General features: G+C 41.8%; 1 protein-coding gene across 1 annotated transcript in view; it reads left to right on the top strand.

Moving 5' to 3' along the window:
• CACNA2D3 (calcium voltage-gated channel auxiliary subunit alpha2delta 3) overlaps positions 1-23717 on the top strand; it is a 700147-nt gene that overhangs the window by 587502 nt on the left and 88928 nt on the right. The window contains exons 18-26 of the mRNA XM_070738505.1: positions 5469-5540; positions 5747-5808; positions 8252-8319; positions 10076-10121; positions 10260-10357; positions 11409-11502; positions 12801-12896; positions 20167-20288; positions 22173-22253. Coding sequence (XP_070594606.1) covers positions 5469-5540; positions 5747-5808; positions 8252-8319; positions 10076-10121; positions 10260-10357; positions 11409-11502; positions 12801-12896; positions 20167-20288; positions 22173-22253 — 739 coding nt within the window. The remainder of the gene's footprint in view (positions 1-5468; positions 5541-5746; positions 5809-8251; positions 8320-10075; positions 10122-10259; positions 10358-11408; positions 11503-12800; positions 12897-20166; positions 20289-22172; positions 22254-23717) is intronic.

The following is a 23717-nucleotide window of genomic DNA, read 5'->3' as shown; positions in this document are numbered from 1 at the left end:
CAGAAAAGCTAGGTCTATGTTCATGTTATCCATCAAATGCCTTAACCTTTGCAGTTTCATTCTTTTTGTTCTAATCAAACTCCGCATTGCTTCTTTCTGGTCATTCTGCAGTTCCCTTCAATGGCTTTCTGTATTTACATGTCAATTTTCTGCTGTTCTGTATCAAAAGTTTTCCTTATGTCCATGACTTAACCTTTGTCTGTTTTTCTGTTACTTCCTCCATAAATCTGATATTTTGGGCATGTTTCATTTTGGGCGAATCCATGCTGACTGTCCTTAATTAAATCGTAACTTTCCAGGTGTTCTCCTTTTGGTTTCTGTTATTTAGCTTTTCCCATACCAACTAAAGTCATGCCTTCATGTCTGCCTTTCCTTGCACCCTTCTCATATATCAGCAGTACATTAACAGCTCCTATATCCTTCCAAGCTCCAATCATTTCTGAGAGGTTTTGAATATATCAACAGAGGTTTTCCCTATTTATAGTGTCACGTCTTTCTGAAATCTGGGATTCATCACTTATCTCTGCCTCTGGAGTATTGTCAGTATTCAAATGTAGACATTTCTTGATCACTTTTCTCTGACTCACATTTCTGTCTGATACCTTCTTGTGTGTGTGTGTGTATACACATTCCTGCCTTGTCAACCTACCTTACTCAGGGTTTAAATCCCAACCTTATTTATGAATCATACTGTAATAACCTAAGCAATGTCTGTGTCTCCCCAGGTCATACTGCCTGTATATTTCGACACTTGTGATCCTTTGTTCCTGCAGTTTCAACTTGAATATTCTTTAAGCATATAACATTTTCTATTTTGTTTAAAAATATTTTGGCTTATTTTTTTATTTATTTTTAAGATTATAATTGAAAATTAAATTGTCCAGATCAAAATGTCTAATTTTCACAACCATTGGTATTTCCTGATATTTCAACAAAGTAATCAGTATACTTCTCCTCTGTACTTAGAACTATTTGGATGAGCTCTGTTCTTAGTAGAAGTATTTGGATGATCTCTGTTCTTAGTAGAGCTATTTGAATGAGCCACTCCGAGTCCTCGGAGAGGGGCAGCATACAAATCTAATAAATTATTATTATTATTATTATTATTATTATTATTATTATTATTATTATTATCTGAGGAGTTAGTTAGCAGAGTGAGGTAGATGCTCTAGGGCATGAGTGTCAAACTTGTACCCCTTCATGCTGGTTTGGATGCATCACATGCTGGCGCCCCCTCGACCTAGTTTAGGAAAACCCTAACATTAAAAACCATTCAACCAAACTCATACCACAAGCATACTATCAGCTGGAGCAGAATGTCAGTAAAGGCATGTTTTTAAAGCCTTTCAAAAGGTCAGGAGGGTGGGGACAGTGCAGATCTCCAGGGGGAGCTGATTCCAGAGGACCAGAGCCAACACAAAGAAGGCCCTTCCCCTCAGTCCCACCAGTCGGCACTGTTTGGCTAACAGGACCTGATGGGACCTGGAGTAGGGTGACCCAGTGGGATCAGACCGGCCACTGTGATACATGAGGCAGGAGATGATCCCGTAATTACTTTGGTCCTAAGCCATGTAGGGCTTTATAAATATGAGACAAGTATGAAACAAGCCAAAGAGCAGTTCAGTAATAGGAAAACTATTCTGTATTTCAAATATTTCTGGAAGATATTTGGATGAGAATAGCTATATTCAGTATGCCTTGGAGGTTCTTTCTTCTAAAGAAATAACTTTGGAGAACAGATTTTCTGGGGAAATTCAAGGCAAATCTTGAACACTGTTATTAAACCAACCAGTAGAAATGGACAAATTCAAACCTGGTAGCCTCTGGGCAAATTATATATGTTGCCTGGGATCAGTACGTCTGTAGTCCAACCCACCATAGGAGCACCAAATTGTGGAAGACCAGATAATAAAATAAAATGGATATTATCAAATAGAATCACCCTAGGTATACTTTCAGTTCTCATTAAAGTGATAACTTTAACAAAACTTTGATTTGTAGATGGGAGCCTAAATGAGGCAGACCCCACAAAAATCAAACAATATATAAAAGAGAAACTTTTTAGTTCTAGAATGAATACATATTTTATATTTGTATTTCTTTCTTTCTTTCTTATTTATTTATTTATCTATTTATCTATTTATTTATTTATTAGATTTGTATGCCGCCCCTCTCCGTAGACTTGTGGGGATTATGTAGGGATTGTTTTATACCCAAGCATAAAATAACCTAGATATGCCTAGAAACATCATACAACTGATGGGAAGTTTGCTGGTTAATTCTTAGAGCAATTTACATTCTATTATCAAATGGAATCCCCCTAGGTGTACTCTCAATTCTCATGTAAATTGCTCTAAGACTTTAACTGCCGAAGGTGGGTTTCTATCCCTGAAACCTATGCCATCCAGAATACCATAACTGTTCTGCAAAACCTAACTGATACGTTGTTTATTACAGGGACCATGGATACAACTTGCAAGAACTTGAATCCCTAAAATAGTGCCAGGGACACATTATTGGAACGTCCCAATAGAGAAGGATTAGAAGAGGAGGCCAAGTGTCATTCTATTAAATGAGTGCTTAGGAGAGGTTTATATTGCCTTGGCTTCATTTTGTTAATGTGGAACTCTGTAGTAGCCATTTTGTCAGAGTTCACACAATACATGAGAAATTCCAAATCTATCCACCTTAAAAGACTGGGAAATTGGAAGTATAGTATGCTAGTTCACATTCTTATATATTAATCCATAATAATTTATTATTTTAGCAACAATACTAATGTGGGAAGAAAGATGTCCCTCATTCATATCACTGGACACCAATTTAATCCCCGTAGAGGTAGCAAAAGAAAAATCTACAGAATAGATGAAATACTGTTATCCAAAGCCAAAAACTATATTCAGGGGGTAAAGAAAAGAGATCTTATTCCCATATGCATACTTGATCTTAAAAGCTAGGAGAGTTTCAGAGGCCCTTTTTGTAAATTTGCAACTTGCCTGAGGGTTGTGTGGGAGTGGAATACTGCAGGCTCTGAGATGGAGAAAAATGAGAAACATGTTAAAGATAAATGGAACAGTTCTTTAAACATTAGAAAGTAGATTGGTAATTAAGACCAGCTCTCCAAGTCCAAAACCACAAAAGTTAAAAAAGGGAAAATACTTCCAGAATTGCATATTACACATTACGTTTTATATTTTAAAAAAACTTTAGTAAAATATATGTTTTATTCGATAAAGCCTATAGCCAAAAACATTTTTAAAATTTTTTACACTTGTCTGTAGAGGAAGATAGTGGGCTCATTGCAAGATGCCCCAAAATGGAAAAAAAATTGCTAACAATGCAGCTTTAATTTGGTCAGCCATGCTCAGATTTTTCAGAATAAAACAATTATTTTACTGACAAGCAAGCTTTGCTCCCCTGTGCTTTTCAACCTTGAAAGACAGCCTTTGACTTCAAGAAAACAAGCACTGTAAATTGTCAAGAGCAAAGAAATGTCATTTGTGCCCTATCACGTATCTGTAAAATTAGAGTACCAGAGAATGAGAAGGCCACTAAAGTCCAACTGGCCCATTCAATAGAGGAAACTGAACTTAAGCATCTCCCCAAAGATGGTTGTCTAGCCACCTCTGCAATGGATAGGTCCACTTTTTAAATGGAAATAAAAGCTGCAAGTAGCAGGGTGTGATGAATATGATTCAATTTTCTCATATGATTGGATATGATCCTCTGGTTCTGATTTAATGTGGGAGCTCTGGGCTAGGACCTGTCTCTCTGAGAACACATTAACACATTTTTTGTGAGACAGACTACACTTATTTTAACAATATTTAGACTTTAATTTTTATAACTGCTTTGTAAATTTATGCAAACCCAAGTTGCAGAGGCAGTGTGATCTAGTTTTAGCTTCATGATAGCTTACCTTTGAGTCAACAATGAACTGGAGTACAACCTGCTTGGGAGAGGCTCCTTACAACAGCTACATATACTTGGTCTGAATTAGATATTATACCATGCAGGAACCTATATATTACTAAAATTGCAAAAGTCTCACAATCCTTTGCTCCCTCCCCACAGCCACTTACCATTCCTGAGCCAAATGATTTTGTGTACAGTGGTACCTCGACATACGAGTTTAATTTGTTCCAGACCCGAGCTCGTAAGTCAATCAACTCACATCTTGAACGAATGCCTTTAGACTTTGTTTTTCGTGCCGAGATAACTGGAAGCAAGGAGATTCTTGCACCACCTAGTGGAAGCTTGGCTCGTATCCCGAATTTGAGCTCGGGTGTTGAACAGAAATTTCGCTCGCGTCACAGCTCGTAACTTGGAATACTCGCATGTGGAGCAGCTCGTATCTAGAGGTACTACTGTATGTCACACTATCAGGAAGCAAAATATGTACTTTGTATAATTAGCATTTAAGTAATTAATATTACTTGCATGGTGATATTAAGGCAAAATTGATATCACTATGGCTTCTACTAGACCCCTAATATAATTGGGCTTTAGTTCGTGTAATATGTAAATCAAGACTACATAAAAATAGATTTTAAATTAATTTACCTGATTCGTCCATACAAATACCTTGGAAGTTTCTGAGGATGGGACATCATTAGACTTATTTATTTGGCTGTTTAATTTCAAAGTTTAAAGGCATTTAAGGAGAAAAATAGTGATGTTATATGAGAGAGAAAGAAAGCACCACCATATCATGTACCATATTTAAGGAATCGCTTGGGTTATGAACTCATGCATTCACTCCAAACTTATACATGAATCATAATGATTTTTCTCTTAGAGCCTTTTCTCTTTTAACCTTTACTGCTGGTAAAGGTGATCAATTTTAACTTCCTTTCAAAGCTACACTTTCCAAGCAGTGCTGGGCTGGCACAATAATTAGAATGCATTATTGTGGACTCCTTCTGCTGACTCTTTGCTGCCCCTAGCGCAGCAGTTCGATTCTCCCCAGCTCAAAGTTGACTCAGCCTTCCATCCTTCCGAGGTTGGTAAAATGAGGAGCCAGATTGTTGGGGGCAATGTTCTCACTCTGTAAACCACTTAGAAACGGTTTCTGTAAACTGTGAAATGGTATATAGGTCCAAGTGCTAAGTGTATAATATAACTGTTGTTGTACCTTCAGTCTTAGACTACTACAACTTGGGACCCAGGCTTAAATCCCATTTCAATTGTATTTTTCAACATAATGCTTATAGAACCTCTTAGACTAAATTCCCAGCATTTCAGCCAAATAATCTTTGGCTCTGGAAGTTGTGATGCAGGAATACATAATGACCATGTCTGGTAGCTAAATAAATTAGAGTGGAAAGAATGCACATGTACCTATTCTTCCTTTGGTCCAAATATCTTTTAAAATGATGACATGTATAAAGAGAAAAACAAGATGTTGTCTTAATTCTGTTTTAAAATTTCTTTTTACCCCCCCCCCTTTTTTTCCTTTTCTATTTAAGCTTCGAAATGCAATGGTGAATCGGAAAACAGGAAAATTCTCCATGGAAGTGAAGAAAACAGTGGACAAAGGGGTATTTTGTATAGGCAATTCTTTTTCAGCAAAATGTAAAAATAAAATTATATACTTGTGTTTATTACATGTAGATGAATTTTGAATGTTTGCCTGTCTCTCTATTGTACTCTATTAATCTTGCCCCAGATTACATGTTTACTTTTTTAAAAATTCAAACCTGCCAAACTTTTCATATGAAGCTCTCCCCCCTCCTCTTGTATTTAGAAGCGAGTGTTGGTGATGACAAATGACTACTATTATACAGATATCAAGGGGACCCCTTTCAGGTAAAGCAGCTCACAATAAATGGAATATTTCATCGGGCTTATTGCAGTCGTATTTCTACAAGCCTCATGAGCTCATTAAAAGCTCATCAGAAGAGGCTGACAATAAAACGGCCCTGAATGATGCTGAAAAGAGCAAGGGAAATAGCTTTCCAGTATGCTTTTTCAGGTTTTATTCAGAGACGGAAAATTTATGAAAGATAAATTGCCTGGCCATATCCCAGAATATGTCACTCAGAAGGCACTCCGTTCTGTGCTCTGTTAAGAAACTTGCTTCCTATCTCCAGCTGAATTTTCCCCGCCATTGACACGGATTTTTTAATACAGAGCTAAAAGGAGTGCCTTTGTATGCATTCTGTAAATTAGGTGTGGTTAACAGAATATTACTAATACACACTTCTAGGACACAGGCACCTTCGTTATAAATCTCTAGTCCCCATCACTATCTACAGGCAGTTCCTTTTGCCTCAGTCACACATACTCAAAGGCTTGGAGAGTCACGCACACACTCAGAAATGTTATTCATTTGTTATAAGCAATTACATGAAGCATAAACACATCTTGTACTCCAAAGAAGGAAGAATGACTGCAGTGTTTCACTAAAATGTTTCCCATCCACAAAATAATTAAACAATATCCAGACTAGTAACCCTGATCCAATGATGCAACACTTAGTGATCGTAGATGCACTAGCAAATAAAATGATTAGAATTTATTTATACAGAGCTTAGTTCTACATATTCATGGAATGCCTGTTCCGGTAACTGAACCACAAATCAAATCCAAAACACGACACAGTCTATATGCAGTTCTTTTCATAGTGTAATTCTGCCTTTAGTGAGCAGGCTGGAGTTCATTTCTGGCTGCGACACTGACAGGCACCCAAGACTGTCTACTTGTGCAATAAACCAGCACCGCTCAAACAGACATCAGAGCTCAAACATATGCACCAGTCAGGGATTAGTCAGGTGGTAGGAATGATGCCAAGAAGACCATACTAATTTACATTGAAGACAAGACTACATTGTTTAGGCAAGATCCAAAGGAGGCCTCAGTAGCTCATCAAGTGAACATAGACCAACATCTAAAACTCCTTTACTACCTAGGGAGATTCCGTAAGCTACCATTTTGGAAACTTTATATATGAAGTAGAAACTCAAGGCTCAAGTTCAAGCATGAATTCTCTTGATGCTTTGGAGCTATCAAGGCAGATCTTCATGAAATAGATGTTAATCCAGATGTTGAACCATCAGTGCAATTTATTTTATTTTCTCTTCTTTTTTTGTCAATTCGCTGTCAAGTGTCTAACTTTCTCATGTTGTCTTACTTTGACAGCAGTAGATGTGATTTAATATTCCACACATACCTTTTGTAGCATTTTCTCCAAATTGAAGAATTTGCTGAACCTTACTTACATCAAAATTGGTCCCCAATCACAAATTGGATCAGATTCCAATGAGAACAATGTGCTTTTACTCTATTGGTCTCTTTTAGTCACCTGCACTACAGGAAGTCCTTCCAATGGTTTATTTAGTAGCCATTCAAGGTTATAATGACACTGAAAAAGTGACTTATGATGGTTTTTTGCACTTACAACCATTGGTCACGCGATCAAAATTCAGGCACTTGAAAGCTGACTCATATTTATGACGTTTGCAATGTCCTGGGATCACATGATCCCTTTTTGTAACAGGCAAAGTCATTAGGGAAGCCAGATTCACTTAATAACTGGGTTACTAACTTAACAGTGGCAGTCATTCACTTAATAACAGAAATATTGGGTTCAATTGTGGTCGTAAGTCAGGGACAACCTATACAGTTAAATCAGTACTTTAAAAATTGAAAGAAACATTTTAAAAATGAAACAATTATTGCAATCCTCCATAGTGCTGCCCTTAGTATTTTAGGAGAAAGAGCCTTTGGCAATACTTTTCCATCACAACAAAATTAAGTAAAGCTAGCATATGTCACCTAGAAATTACACCAAGTGTGTCATTAAGTTCCGATTTTCATATTCTTGGATTTTCTTGCCCTCAGCAGCTCTGCTAGCTCTTATGCTATCAATAAGGATTATTTTCCATACAGATGATTTTCATTTGTATGAAAATGGCCTCCTCCTCTAGAAAGCCTATGGGCAGATTCTACTCTTGGCTGAACAACATTGACCTTGGTGAGTGTTCATTTTTGCTTGCCAGAGAGAGAGAGAGCGCAGAGGTTATTGCATCCCTAATAAATATACACAGTCCATTGCTGCTGGCACAACAAACATAAAATGGCATCAAACTGAATGGTTGGTTAAGACGTGCAACCACCAAGGTCTCAGAAACAAAACAAAATTGTTTCTAGAGCAGGAATTAAAACCTAAGGGAGTAATTATCTTTTCCTGTATTTTCTAGCTTTGTTTATGCCATAGTTTTTATGGTCTGCTTTTTGTTTATCTGCACAGTTTAGGTGTGGCTCTGTCTAGAGGACATGGCAAATATTTTTTCAGAGGGAACGTGACAATAGAAGAAGGTAATACTTGATTGACTCAGATTCCCATAAACCATGTTATTGTGCTGATAATAGTGAGCCCTAGGTATACAAATCAACCAAGTTGACATCTGTATGCATGAATGTATATTTGTGCGCAAATGGTAAAAATGCTTTCATTGTAAGTATAATAGCCTTTGCATTTTCTTGGCAATAATAAGGGTTTTCCAGCTCCCTTTTTCAAAAAATATCTGTTTGACTTCCGTGTCTAGCATGCAGCCCAAAAGTTTTTCATTAGAATATAAATGGAGTCCATTTCAGGCTCCTTATTATTATTATTATTTTTTTGGAATTGCATATAAATATTTACTGACAAAATCCTATGGTGTCAATAATACCATGTTTCCCCAAAAGTACGACCTACTCAGAAAGTAAGTCCTAGCTTGATTTTTGCACATGTGTCCAATATAAGCCCTAACTCCAAAATAAACCCTAATTAAGACCCATCCACTCCAGAGTGCACAGGTAAAAATTAAGCTAGTGTGGAGATCGGGGGACAGAACTGCCCTACTACTTACCTTTGGATAGTTGCATTTCTTTTGCTGTGGTAGGCAAGATTTTCCTGAAGGCCTCTACAGCTGATAACAGAGCCCCAGCTCAATCCAGAGGTCTGATAGCTGCTGCAGAGGCCTTCAGGATGCCTTGCTGGCTTTGCTGGACTAAACTAGGCATGGGCGTGGCCAGCATGTAACGCACCCTGCCCACAGGCTGCAAGTTTGACAGCACTGCTTTAGACACCATTGCAAAGGGAGAGCTTCCATTCTTTTGTGGTTATGCACTTTTGAAATCTGGAGCTACTGAACTTTTCGTGTGCATACAAAATTCATTCATTTATCCCAGGTGTCTCCAAATAAAGATAACCCAATAGCAAGTGATGAGAAAGACAGCTTCTTGGTACACGGGAAAACCATTTCCACTTCTTGTGAAGAGGACTAGATTAGACTGTGGGGAAAGCAATCTTCCATACCATTCTTGGTAACATTTGCTGCCATTTATAAATTCCCAAGAACCTCACTCACAATTGATGCTCTGCATAAAGTGATTCTTGCTGCCATTACTGTTGTGGTTATGATTTGTCTTCAGATTGTACAATTTTTTTCCTTTTCAACGAACCAGCTCTCTTTAGCTGTTTTCCAAGTGTTGGAACATCCAGATCACTGTGCTCCCTTATTATTAACAGTATATAAACAGTAATATAAATCAGGGTTGCCCTTTTTTTAGCTTGCATTCTGAGATGGAATAAAGTAAATTGAACTTAAAACAGTAAAAATAGCAAACTTGGGGGGGGGGGAATCAAACTTGGAAGATTGTTTATCCCTAACTATTTAATTATACCCAAGTAAAAGAAGATCATTAAGTACACAAAATGACAGAAGCTAGGCAGCTGCAAGACACCGGCATAATTTGCTGTTCCCTTGATTTTAAGTGGCAATAGATGCTTCAATCTGTAAATGGAAGATAGTAGGACATTAGGAAGAAAAGCCACAAAAAGGCAAGGAGAAGAAGATTGGAGTAGAAAGCTGAAATAGATGGATTAGAATTTCCTGTATATTTGTGAGTCACTGATTGAAGTAGGACTTACCGTCATTCGTTAAAGTATATTGAGGGGTTTTTGTTGCATTCTTTTTAAAGGAGGAAGGCTTTCTGACTTCTATGAATGTTATTCAAAATTGAACTAGTACTGGTGTGTGCCCCAGAGTAACTGGTATCATCAGAGTATCATTTATTCTTCTTTCAGGATTACATGATTTAGAACAGCCTGATGTCTCTTTGGCAGATGAATGGTAAATCTGCATGCAATTGGATTGTGATGTTCTTTCTGTCTGTACTTGGTGTGCCTGCTCCCCGCTTATGGAAAGACAAAGGGAGACCAGGCTTACTAACATTTGTTACTGTTATTTTTAACCACACATTGTCCTCAGGTCATATTGCAACACAGACTTGCATCCGGAACATCGCCAAATGACACAACTGAAGGCAATTAAAAGCTATCTCACAGGGAAAGACCCATTGCTTCCTTGTGAGTATATTTTTGATCACAATTGAATTCAGATGAATCACGAAAGTTCCACAAGTATTGTGGGATATTGTGTTTGTGTTTGCTTTTTAAAGAAGGATGTAACATTTTTTATTTCTAATGGAATAAGGCATCCAGGATAAACAATATAGCTCCTGTATCTTGTCTATGAAGATTCTCATTCAACCAGGTAATGCTTGTCCCAAAGGTGGTTTTTCAAAAGACAATTGGATTTTTTTTTGGTTTTTCCTTGAAAGTGTTTTTGCTTCTCATTGAATAAACTTCACTAAATGGTGGCGGTGGTGGTGGTGTGTGTGTGTATTAGTTCCATCCTTGTACCATCCAGTCAGAACTGATGAAGCATTTTGGATAAAAAGCAAAACATCTTCAAGGAAAAACAAAGAAAGTCCAGTTGCCTTTTGAAAAGCCACCTTTGGGACTGTACCTGTCTTCTTCAAGTCAACTTTTAAGGGCAATAAAAGTCCAATCCTCTTTTTACCTGGCACACCTCCCTATAAAATCTAGTGTATCAGCACCCATAAAAGTAAGTCATTAACTTCACTGTGAAGTTGTACTTTATGGATCGCAGCCACAAAGATTGACTATGTAGGTTCAAGTACTTTAAGTTCAAATATTCCATATGTCCAACTCTAATAATAATAATAATGGCTTGCCTTGCTCTGTAATCAAAAGGTAAACAATAAATAACTTATTTGCTTATGCAAACATTGGCTTTTAAAGTAGGCAGCAGGGTGGGACTGCCTATAGAACTTCCTAATGAGCATAATACCAACGAGATGAATTATATATTATTTTTTGCAATTGAAGCAGGGTTATATGAAATTAAATTTTGATATGCAAAAGAAAGATTAAAAATATTGCCACCCTTCTCTATCTGAAAAATAAATAGAGAAGATATTCATTTCCAACTTTTTCTGAAATTAAGTTTTAAATAATAAATGTGGAAAATTCATATCGATATCTGATGAGATCAGATTTAGTGTCACGAGGCGATTCCATACATGCTTTTCATGAATGTTTTAAAACATTACAGGTGACAAAGAATTGATACAGGAAGTCTTATTTGATGCAGTTGTAAGTGCCCCAATTGAAGCTTATTGGACCAGCCTAGCACTAAATAAATCAGAGTGAGTGAACAGACTTTTCTTCCTTCCTGTTGCATTAATTAATTTGGATATGAATATAACCTAGGACTGTATAAATTCTTTATTAAGATGCTTCACTCATGATCAAAGGAGATTGAGGCAGATAGGTGTAAAAGTGTTACAGGTAATCCAGGGCTTGACATGACAGTTTTGTTCACCACGTATGCTGGTGGGATTCCACAATGAACACCCATATACATATCCCAAAGTTCTTGAGAAGCCAAAGGGCAACTTTGTTAAGCTCCAGGCTTTCATGAGATGAGCCCAAGCACCCCATGAACGATTGTGTAAGCTTCTTATTTAAATGTATACATTTAAGTGTATCAAAAAGCACGCCAGTCAGAGTAATTGAATATTTATTCAGGAAATTTGTATAACTTCTTAGCCTAAGCAAATAACCCACAAAACAAAACAATGCACTAGAGATATGGGATATAGGCAAACATGATAAATGTAAAATATATGTACAAGATCTTACAAATTGCCATTAAATCAGTGAATCCATATGTCTTTGTGACTTAAGAAAACAAATATACCAAATCTCTGTCGTGACTAGGAAAACAAATATACCAAATCTCTGAAACAAAAATGGATTGATTTTTGGCTTATTCAGTAGCTGTTCTATCATCTCGGTATTGTGTGTGTGTGTGAGAGAGAGAGAGAAAGAAGAGAGAGAGCATATGCACACAAAATCTACCTCTCTCAAAGTCTGCTTCATTTATTGGAGAAGATCTATGTCCCATCATTTAATTATACAGATAAAGGCTTGAGGCTTTGTAATCATTATTTATTTATTTATTTATTTATTTATTTATCTCAGTTCCCCCCACGCCTGACGGCAGAGGTGGGTTTTAAGGAGCTTACGAAAGGCGAGGAGGGTGGGGACAATTCTGATCTCTGGAGGGAGTTGGTTCCAGAGGGCCGGGGCTGCCACAGAGAAGGCTCTTCCCCGGGTCCTGCCAAACGACATTGTGGATATTTTCTTTCTCTCCCTATGTTATTCTGAGATTTGTGCTGCCCCAACATTGGAAACTTCACCTCTTCATTCAGGACATAATGCATCTATATCATTTGCAGAACACAATATCCTTTCAGTCACGCCTTCATTTGTACATTGGGGCACATTTTAATTTTCAATAAAAGCTGAAGATGATTATTGAATTGGGTAAACTGATTGCAGTTGCAGTCCTGGTTTCTATACATGTTTTGTGACCTTGAAATAGGCATAAACTGTTTACTTCATAGAAATGGGATGCTTTAATGTCGTTGCTGCTTTTCAGAAATTCAGACAAGGGAGTAGAAGTTGCTTTCCTTGGAACTCGGACGGGCCTTTCTCGAATCAATCTTTTTGTTGGACCAGAACAACTAACTAATCAGTAAGTATTAAACCAGTGTTTCCCAACCTTGGCAACTTGAAGATATCTGGACTTCAACTCCCAGAATTCCCCAGCTAGCATTTGCTGGCTGGGGAATTCTGGGAGTTGAAGTCCAAATATCTTCAAGTTGCCAAGGTTGGGAAACACTGTATTAAACCATGGTATAGTAACTTACACTGTACTGAAGAGGAGAGGAAAGCGCTCAATCTTTTCTCTCCATCTAGTGGTATCGGGGGGGGGGGAATCAGGGGGTTAAATAAATTGCAAGTTAGGTGGGCTTAGCTGTCTTTTGCAATACTTTAGAAGCGAAATAATACCACACATAAATTTCAAAAAATTCACAATGGGAAGGGAGGGAGCCACCCTGGAGCTATGCCCCATAGTCTAGTTCATATTTCATTTTTCAGAAACATAGCAAACCAAATTGCTTTGCTTCTAGAATAACTAGAAGCCCTATGAAAGTTACCGCATTGCAAATCTTCTTGCATGTGCATGTTTTATTCTGATATCAGACATATTCTCCACTGCATCTGGAAGGAGAGTCCAACATGGGTATTACTCCAATCTTATTGGTAGAGACTGAGTTAAATATTAACATATTAATTGAGCACCGCCCCCTCTGCTCTTCCCATGAGCCAGTTTTAAAAACTCAGTCTAAGAGTAGAGACATACTGAGTTTGGTCTGAGACCTTTTGATTAAATTAAATGAAAAATATAAATGAATAAAAATGTATAACCTGTTTTAACCTGTTTCTTTCTCTTTCAGACCTGAAGACAGAAGTGGAACAGGAGGAAGGGGTTCCTGCCCCCCGAGGGCAGAGCCCCCATCGGTCCTCCTCAGGGGTCTTGTATTCCCCCCGAGGGAACACCCCGCAGAGGAGCAGCCAGCCTGGGGTCCCTGACCTCCGAGGTCATACCAGGGCTGCGAGCCGAAAGTGGAGGGGAATGCCCCTCCACTGGGAGGCTCGGAGGCGGCCGGATCGCCAGGCATGGAAGCGCCTCACAGCTGATCAGCGCGGGGAACGCTGCAGCTGCCGCCGAAGCCGCCGGAATCGCCGCCGAGAGCCGCGGCCGTCGGAGCGGCTAGGAAGGCTTCTGCCCCTCTCCTGCAGCCGCGGAGGCGAAGAGCGAGAGGAGAGCGGAGTCCCAGAGGTCGGAGGACCCTGGGGACTAGCCCGGACGCCGGGAGGCGCGGGCGCCGCCATTTTGGGGCGCGCGGATGGGGCGTCGCGTCATTAGGCGCGAAGGAGCCTTTCCCCCCCCCCAGGCGGGAAAAAAAGAGCGCGAAGGGGCCTAAAGCCCAGTGCGCAGGCGCGAACCCAGCAGGGTCACAGTCGCCATTTTTACATGACGCAGTGAGGCTACAGCTACCGGAGCACAAACCAAAGGCTTTTGGAGGCTAAATTAATACTGTGAGTACTATGGAAGACCGTCAGAGCAGTGATAAGCCTGACTCCCCTTGGCCACCAAAGGACAAGGCCAAGGGAAAGGGGAAGGAGAAAGCCAAGCCCTCCCATTCCCCTGCCTCTACCTCTTCCATTAAAGAGGCGGAAAAGCGCATAAAGGCGCTCGAAAAAAAGCTGGAAGCTGCATTGCACTCTTCTCCAGCAGGACTTCCTCCAGGCCAGAGACAGGGATCTGACCCAATGTCGCCCCCAGCCACCTTTGGGCCTATGGGGGCCCACCCTGGAGGGGATTGGTCCCCGGACAGACAGTTCCTGGCCATGCCTCAAGTCATGCCATCCCCCAGCACTTCCTGGGCCAGACCAGGGTCAGCGGGGCCCATGGAGGGGAGCTCCCAGGGGCCATCTGCCACCTTCACCCCCACAGCAGCTGGACTGAGATCGCAGCCGGGTGCATGGCAGAACTTGCCCCCAGATCTGCAGGACATTATAGCCAGTGCGTATTCGCAGAACAGGGCTATGGGAGCGCAGCAGTATGGCAGGCAGACTCATCAAGCAAGGGAATTGTGGTCAGCACCGCCCCCCTCGGGTTTGGGGTCCTTGTTGGAAGAGCCAATCCCATTTGAAGACAGCGAACCGGAATATGGCTTCTCAGAAGATGAGACAGCTCCAGAACAGACACCCACGGTGGGGCTGTTCAAACCCACGCTTTTAAAGACTTTGTTATATAAAGCCAAGCACGTGATGAACCTTCCTGGGTCAGAGAAGGCAACAGAAGCCACTGAGACGGGCAACACCTCAACCACACTTCTACAAGAGCCTCAGCCCGAGTCTGACCACTTTCCTGCCTCGGACATTTTTATAAAAGGGATCAAGAGGCCCTGGCAGTATCCTGCAGCAGCCCAGGGCCCTACCAACCTGGAGAGGAAATTCTACACCTTCGATGAGGAGGTGGAGAAACTACTGGAATTCCCTCCGATTGACCAGCCTGTGGTAACGCTGGTCTCAAGCGCCTTAGTACCTTCAGAGACAGGCGACAGCCTGAGACCTGAAGAGAGAAAGACGGAAACGTTACTGCGCAAGACTCATCAGATGTCCGGCTGGAGCTTTCGAGCGGCTGCAGCAGCATCATTCATCAACCGGGCATCGATGTTGTGGATCCAGGAGATGCAGTCCCGCCTTGGTCCAGAGGACGGACGTCTTCGCCAGGATCTGAGTAAGCTGCGGGCGGCGACGGAATTCTCCGCAGACGCCACTTTGCATGCGGCCAAGTTTTCCACTAGGAGCATGGCCGCCACGCTGTCTTCCCGCCGCCTCCTGTGGCTACGAAACTGGCAGGCGGACCTCAAGTCGAAATGGCGGCTGGCATCCGGTCCCTTCCAAGGCTCAACCCTATTCGGAGACCTGCTAGAGAAAGTCCTCGTGGAGGACAAGGACAAGAGGAAGGTCCTCCCCAGGTCTAACCGTCGACAGGACCGTAGATCCACGCCATATTCGAGACGTCAATCCTTTCGTTGGGATGCCTCTGCCAACTCTGGCCAGAACCAGCGCTCCTTTACTCAGGGCCAATACAACACGCAGTCCTACAGGAGCGACCGCGGTTCCTTTCAAGACAGGCCAAGGGGCTACCAACAGTCCAGAAGGCCATTTCGTGGCAACAACCAACGAGGGTTCAAGCGTAACACAAAGTGACTCAGCCACCTCACAGCCCTTAGGAGGCAGGCTCCAGGGATTCAACACCACCTGGCAAAAAACCTCCTCAGACAAATGGGCTATGGCCACCGTGACACACGGACTCAAGTTAGAGTTCGTTCAGTCACCTCCCAGTCGCTTCCTACGTTGTCCCACGATAAAGGATTCTCAAAAGAAGTTACAGTTGCGCAAAGAGATCACACACCTGTTGGACATCCAAGCCATAGAACAGGTCCCCCAGCAGGAGGAAGGCCAGGGGTTCTATTCAATGATATTCATCGTTCCCAAGGCCTCCGGGGGCTGCAGGTTGATACTAAACCTGAAGCAACTGAACCTCTTCATAAGATATCGGAGGTTCAGGATGCACTCTTTACACACCATTCTGGCTTCCATACGAGCACAGGATCTTTTAACATCCATAGATCTCAAGGAAGCATACCTACACGTTCCAATACATCCGGAGCATCGCAGGTTTCTCGGTTTCTGCACAGAAGGGAGGCATTACCAATACAGGGCGATGCCATTCGGCCTTTCATCGGCCCCACGCACCTTCACCAAGCTTCTGGACGTGCTGACCGCCAGCTTACGGGCACGATCCATCAGATTGATGGCCTACCTGGACGACATTATCATATTGTCCAGGTCCCAGGCAGCGGCCAAGAGAGACCTAGCCGAGACCATTCACACACTGCAACGACACGGCTTCACCATCAATGTGGAAAAGAGCCAACTTACACCCACCACCAGTTTGTTACACCTTGGTGCGGTTATAGACACTCAGGCGGGCACGGTAGCACTATCGGCAGAACGGCAGACCAACATGCGACGCTTAGTGTCCAGCATCCAACGGGGACCAGTTCCCTTATCTCTCCTGTCAAAAGTACTGGGTACCATGGTGTCAGCCATTGGCATCGTGCCTTGGGCCAGATATCACATAAGGACACTACAATGGTTCCTCCTTCCGGCTCAGAGAACCAAGGTGAGCCATTCCCACAGGCTAGTGCACCTACCTCAGCAGGTCAGGGATTCCTTACGATGGTGGACATCTACCGCCATAGCCGTCGGATCCCCTTTCCAAAGGCGGAACCAGGTTATCCTGACTACAGATGCCAGCCTTACAGGATGGGGCGCCCACATCGGGTCCCAGATGGCGCAAGGCCTGTGGAGGGCGGAGGATCTATCGTCCGTCAACATAAACTTCTTAGAACTAAGAGCAGTGTTCCTAGCTCTACAGACTTTTACACCTTTGGTCCAGGGAAGGCACGTGTTGGTGCTCACGGACAATGTCGCGACCAGGGCCCACCTGAATCACCAAGGGGGCACACGGTCGCACCGCCTCATGGAAGAGACGGACAATCTCTTCAAGTGGGCCGAAAGTCATCTACAGTCCCTGGAGGCAGAACACATTGCGGGAGTCAGCAACACACAGGCGGATTGGCTAAGCCGGTCTACCCTAGATCCGTCGGAATGGATGCTAGAGCCGAGCATTTTTCAACGGATAGTCACCAAGTTTGGGACTCCGTCAATAGACCTGTTTGCAAGTTCTCGGAATGCTCAACTGCCGAGATTCTACACACGGTTTCCAGAGCCCGGAGCGGAGAGGATCAATGCCCTGCTAACACCTTGGCCACCGGGATTGCTGTACGCATTTCCACCAACGAACCTGATCCAGAGAGTGGTGGACAAGATCCTGAGAGAGGAAGCAGAGGTGCTGCTGATAGCTCCTCACTGGCCCCGTCGACCGTGGTTCTCCGACCTGGTGGCACTGTCGGTGTCACCCCCATGGAGGATTCCGGACCGGATGATATCACTGAGCCAGGGGAGCCTGCAACATCCAGATCCCCAGTGGCTTCAACTAACCGTCTGGCACTTGAACGGCTCAGACTACGACAATTGAAACTACCGGACAAGGTTATTGACACTATGCAGGCCGCAAGGCGCCCTTCAACGTCTCGAATTTACCAAACGACATGGGCAGCCTTTTGCGGATTTTGTGGAAAGCAACAAGTAAATCCTAGGACGGCGTCGGTGATAACTGTGCTTGAATTTTTGCAAGCGGGCCTTGAGCGTGGGCTAGCACCTAATACGCTGAAACGACATGTGGCGGCCCTTTCCACCATGATACAAGTGGAGGAGGTGAGGTCCTTAGCTTACCACCCTTGGGTGAAGGATTTTCTGCGGGGAGCGTCGAACCAGCATGCCCCGCCAGTTCGGAGATTCCCATCATGGGACCTCACAATAGTACTTAGGGCCTTGACTAAGCCACTGTTTGAACCTTTGAGATCCATATCACTACGATTATTGTCTATTAAAACGGCATTTCTAGTTGCCATTACGTCGGCAAGAAGAGTGTCGGAAATATCGGCCTTGTCGGTAAGGCCGGACCTCTGCATTTTCCACCCGGACAGAGTGGTACTGAGATTGGATCCTTCCTTTATACCAAAGGTAAATTCAGACTTTCATAGGAAGCAGGAACTGATCCTTCCTGATTTTTGCACCCACGGTAACCATCCATCCGAGTTAAGATGGCACAAGATAGACGTACGCCGTGCGGTCAAGATTTATGTGAGGCGGACAGAATCCTTTCGGAGAACAGAGAGGCTGTTCGTCGCGTTCTCACCAGGGAAGAAGGGACTTGGAATTTCATCCACATCAATTAGCCGTTGGATCAGAGACTGTATCGCGGAGGCATACAGAGCTCGAGGGCTACCTGTACCAGAAGGAGTGACAGCTCACTCTACAAGGAGCGCGGCCACTTCGGCAGCCTGGGTTACGCAGGCATCCATAGATGACATCTGCAGGGCCGCGACGTGGGCAGCTCCATCAACCTTCATACGGCATTACAAGTTGGACTCCTTTGCAGCTGCTGAAGCGGCTTTTGGGAGACGTGTGTTACAACGAGTTTGTGTTTCCCCAACGTCCCTGACAAGACCTTCTCCCCCCCATGGGCCGTAAATCTCTGGCATATCCCATGTTGGACTCTCCTTCCAGATGCAGTGGAGAAGAACCGTTGTACCTACCTGAACGGTCTTCTCAATGCACTGGAAGGAGAGTCCAAACCCACCCAGTATGTTAAGGGTGCAGGGACGTCGGAGTGGGCAGTTGGTCAGTTGTTGATTGTTATAATAAATCTGGTTATCCTCTTATATGGTCTTCGTTTTTAAAACTGGCTCATGGGAAGAGCAGAGGGGGCGGTGCTCAATTAATATGTTAATATTTAACTCAGTCTCTACCAATAAGATTGGAGTAATACCCATGTTGGACTCTCCTTCCAGTGCATTGAGAAGACCGTTCAGGTAGGTACAACGGTTCTTCTTCAACTCGTTTTCTTTTTTTCTTGCTCAAAGTTTTTGGCAAATAAGGAAGCAAAATGCACGAACAAGATATATATCACAAATGTGTACATAAAAAACAACTGTGGGATTTTTATTTCAAGTTAAAGTTAAATTAAATCCAACTTCATTGGCTTCTGCTGGAGCAAATCAGGTTTTGCAATACTTCTCAGTGTAGGAGCTACATGGTGCTACCTAAATCTGCTCTAGAGAATCCACAGGCAGAAGAAGGAGAATTTGATCCTTGATGACACTGGATAGACTGGAAGAAACACAGTAGATATCGCCATACATTTTTCTCTCATGAACTCTCCCTCCCTCTCTCCCTAAAGTGAAATTCTTGAGTTTAGTTTGTGGCAACTGCTTAGTGACTACTTCAAATTGCAAAAAGTCCAACTGACCAACAAAACAGCCCTTTTTCCTCCCTATTCTGTTTCTGTGCTTTAATTGGTTATTGATTCAGAACAGGATTCCCCTTCAATGCCTTTGCATTTATTTTCTTTCTATTTGTATTTCTCGTAACAGAACAAACGGAAGTAGCAGATGAGAAAGACACTCCCCAGCCACCACCCCAAATGTCTTTTTTTTTTGACTGGGATTACAAATCATGGAACGTGCAAAATGATGTTCACCACCTTATTTACTCTGGGGAGAAAATAATCCAGGCTTTACAATATCTCATTTATTTATTTAGGCAGCCAAATTATACAGCCACCCAACTGTCAAAAATAACAAACTAAAGAATAAAACACAATGTAGTTATTAAAAAATATAGGTAAGTTAGAGGATAAGTGAAAAATGAAATGAAAAAGAGCAATTTTTTTTATTTCCTTCTGTTTCAAGAGACTTTTTGACAGCTGAAGACAAGGAGAATATTTTTAATGCGGATCATTTCCCACTTTGGTACAGAAGAGCTGCTGAGCAGATTCCAGGAAGTTTTGTCTACTCCATTCCATTCAGTACAGGTTTGTTATGAAATTACAATTTATCCTGCCGCTAATTCTTAACCAAAATAATCTGGTTCCGTCTGGGACTTAATATCACTTTGCATGAAACATGCAAGACATGACAGGGAATGACAATTTCCAAGGGAGAACTTTATTGGTAATGCAACAGAGATGGTTTGCCACAATCTTTTTCCGGGAGTGCCTTTTCAAGGTAGGACTCTAGACTATATCCTTCGAATTTCCTTGGCCTTCCATCCATCTAAACCCGAACTTGCTTATTTGTTTAAGACCAGCCAAGGTCGATTAGGGATAACAAGTTGTATACAGAATTACTTTAAGGCAGTTTTTATTTCTCATGGCAGTCCTTAGAAATGATCAGAAGCAGAAAGAGAAACTTTACTTGATGTACATTTATCCCTGTTTGGCTTTGATGGTTTTTATTCAGATCTAAATACTGGCGACTGGACAGAGGTGGCATTACTGCATCTGGAGAGACAAGGCCTAATTTTTCTCTCCCTTATGCAACCCTCTTTTTTCATGGAACAGGAAGGTTGGACACCTGCTCTTTCTCTCCTGCCCCATTTTTTTTCAGGAATAAACAAGAAACTCTTGATAACTACAAAGGGAAACATTATTATTATTATTATTTATTATTTATTGGATTTGTATTCTGCCCCGAGTCTGCGGAGAGGGGCGACATACAAATGCAACAAATAATAAATAATAATAATGATTTCAAGAGGCTCATGGCAAAGAAAAAGTTCCATATTAGCACCTACATTTTCTTCAATGTAGGCATGTCCAACCTGCAGCTCATGTGCTGCACGCAACCCTGGACAGCTAGTCATGTGGCCCCAAAAGATCATAAAGTTTTATTATTATGTGATTTATGTACGTTAACTATATTATAAAGTATATCTTATATGTGATCCAGGACAGTTCCTCTTCATTCAGTGTGATCTAGGCAAGCAAAAAAATTGAACATCCATGCTTTAATATAAAACAAGAAATGAAAGGGAGCCCACATATTACATATCCACTGTAATGTATCCAATAATAATACAAGATACCAGAATTGAGTAGTCCATAGATCAGTGTTTTTCAACCATTGTGCCGTGGCACACTAGTGTGCCGCGAGACATGGCCAGGTGTGCCGCGAAGCTCAGAGAGAGAAAGAAAACAAGAGAGAGAGAAAGAGAGAGAAAGAGAGAAAGAATGAGCAAGAGAGAGAGAATGCAAGCAAGAGAGAAAGAAAACGAGAGAAAGAAAGCAAGAGAGAGCAAGAGAGAGAAAGAAAGAAAGCAAGAGAGAGAGAGAGAGAGAAAGAGAGGGAGGGAAGGTGAGAGAAAGACATACAGGGAGGTAGGGAGGGAGAGAGAGAGAGCAAAAAAGAAGAAAGAAGGAAGAGAGAAAGAGGGATGGAGAGAGAGAGAAAAAAGAGAAAGAGGGAGGGAGAAATAGAGCGAAAGAGAGAGAATTTTTTTGTCCAAACTTTTTTTAGCCGCCCCCACTCAATGTGCCCCACGGTTTTGTAAATGTAAAAAATGTGCTGCGGCTCAAAAAAGGTTGAAAACCACTGCCATAGATAATGTTCATTTCCCATCCAGTCTCCTGTTTCTAGCCCCCATGTTCTGCTGGCATGTTCTGCTGTTTGAAACAGGGACAAAATGTCAATTTCCCCAGCTATGTGAACCTTACTTAAAAGATAAGGTTTTGAAGTTGAAGACCCTTGAAGGTCTTAGAAGTTTCCCTCCAGATTAATGGCAAAGCATGTGCCAACTTCAAAGAATTGGTGTGCCTCTGATTTATCATAGCAGCCCCTGTTGTTAGGAACAGAGCTATGGCTCTTGCCAAACGGAGGGAGAATTTGAACCTGAGTATCCATTTCTTTTCAATTTATAGAAACGGCAAACAAGAGTAATGTGGTGACAGCAAGTACCGCCATACAGCTGCTGGATGACCGAAAGTCACCTATGGTGGCAGGTAAATATAACAATGCTTTAAATGGCCCTTAAATCCCATTTCATTTAAATCTTAGTTCATAGGGATTCTCATTTAAGGACTATTTTGGAAGAAAATTCAGTGATTCACAGTTTTGGACCCTAACATTTGGAAGGTCTTTTTAAACATTTGCTTCTCAGTGAGAAAAGATTTTAAATATGTTGGGGAACCAACCAGATTGCAATCATTATTATCAATCAACATTAGCTGGGAAGCTTTGTAGTATCTCAGGTATTTTCTCCTAAATAAAATGTTAAATAAATCGATTCACCTTCATTTGGCCTAGTGGTTAAAGCGGGAGTCTGTGAAAGCCAGCTGGGTGACACATTCACTCTCAGCCCAACTCACGTCACAAGGTTGTTGTTGTGGGACAAATAGATGAAGAAGGCATGTTGGATAGGTTTTCTACCTTCAGTTACTTGTAATAATAATAAAATTGGTGTTAGGCAGGGTGAATGGAAGAGGCAGACAGAAGTGACTTCAAAACAACAGCTTTTTATCTGGCAACTATTTACAATCCAGCAAAGGCTCTGTTTGAGAGACAGATCTTTTATAGGGAGCTGCCTGACAGTCTAGCCAATCAGCAATCAGTATTTTCCCTCCAGGGTGGAGAACCTGACTGCAGCCTATGTGCTTCAATCTGAGAATGTAACAGGTGGGATAATAAATAAATAAGCAAGCAAACAAACAAATTTGGCATCTGCCTATTGTTTAATTTTTAAAATGATGATCAAAGTCTTGGAGACTAAACCATATGAAGAACAACTGCAGGTTTTGGGTCTGGCTAGTCTAAAGAAAAGAATAATTAGGGGTGACGTGATAGCAGTATTTCATCACTTGACAGGCTGCCATAAAGATGAGAGAGTCAAATTATTCTCCAGAGCACCTGAAGGCAGAATAAGAAACAATGATTGGAAACTAACCAAGGAGAGAAGCAGCCGGGAATTGAGGAGAAACTTCTAACAGTGAGGATAGTTAACCAGTGGAATAACTTGCTTTCAGACATTATGGGTGCTTCATCACTGAAGGTTTTTAAGAAGAGACTAGTCAGTCACTTTTTTGAAAAGGGTATAGGTTTTCCTGCTTGATCCAGGGGACTGGGACTAGAAGACCTGCAAGGTCCCTTCCACTTTATTCTATTCATTCATTGGTAGATAAATTGGTACCATTTTGATGGGAACAGGCGCCATGGCATGTAATCATGCTGGCCACACAAACCAGAGAAAAGTACTGGAGAACCCTGGCTTCTTGGCAAAGAAATGGAGATGAGTACTGCCCTCCAAAGTTAGACACAACTGGACCAGGGAAACCTTTACAAAATCTATATTTTGACTATTTCTAGACTGTATATAAGGATAATAGTAATAAAATATTAATACAATAAAAGAAAAATTAATATGTTTGTCACACTTACCTATTTTGGTTCATTTTTCAAGGGCCTTCTAG

The sequence above is a fragment of the Erythrolamprus reginae genome, chromosome 2 (genome assembly GCF_031021105.1).
Source record: "Erythrolamprus reginae isolate rEryReg1 chromosome 2, rEryReg1.hap1, whole genome shotgun sequence".
Lineage (NCBI taxonomy): Eukaryota > Metazoa > Chordata > Lepidosauria > Squamata > Dipsadidae > Erythrolamprus > Erythrolamprus reginae.
The sequence above is the reverse complement of the archived record's forward strand: the minus strand, read 5'-3'. Positions and strand labels throughout refer to the sequence as shown.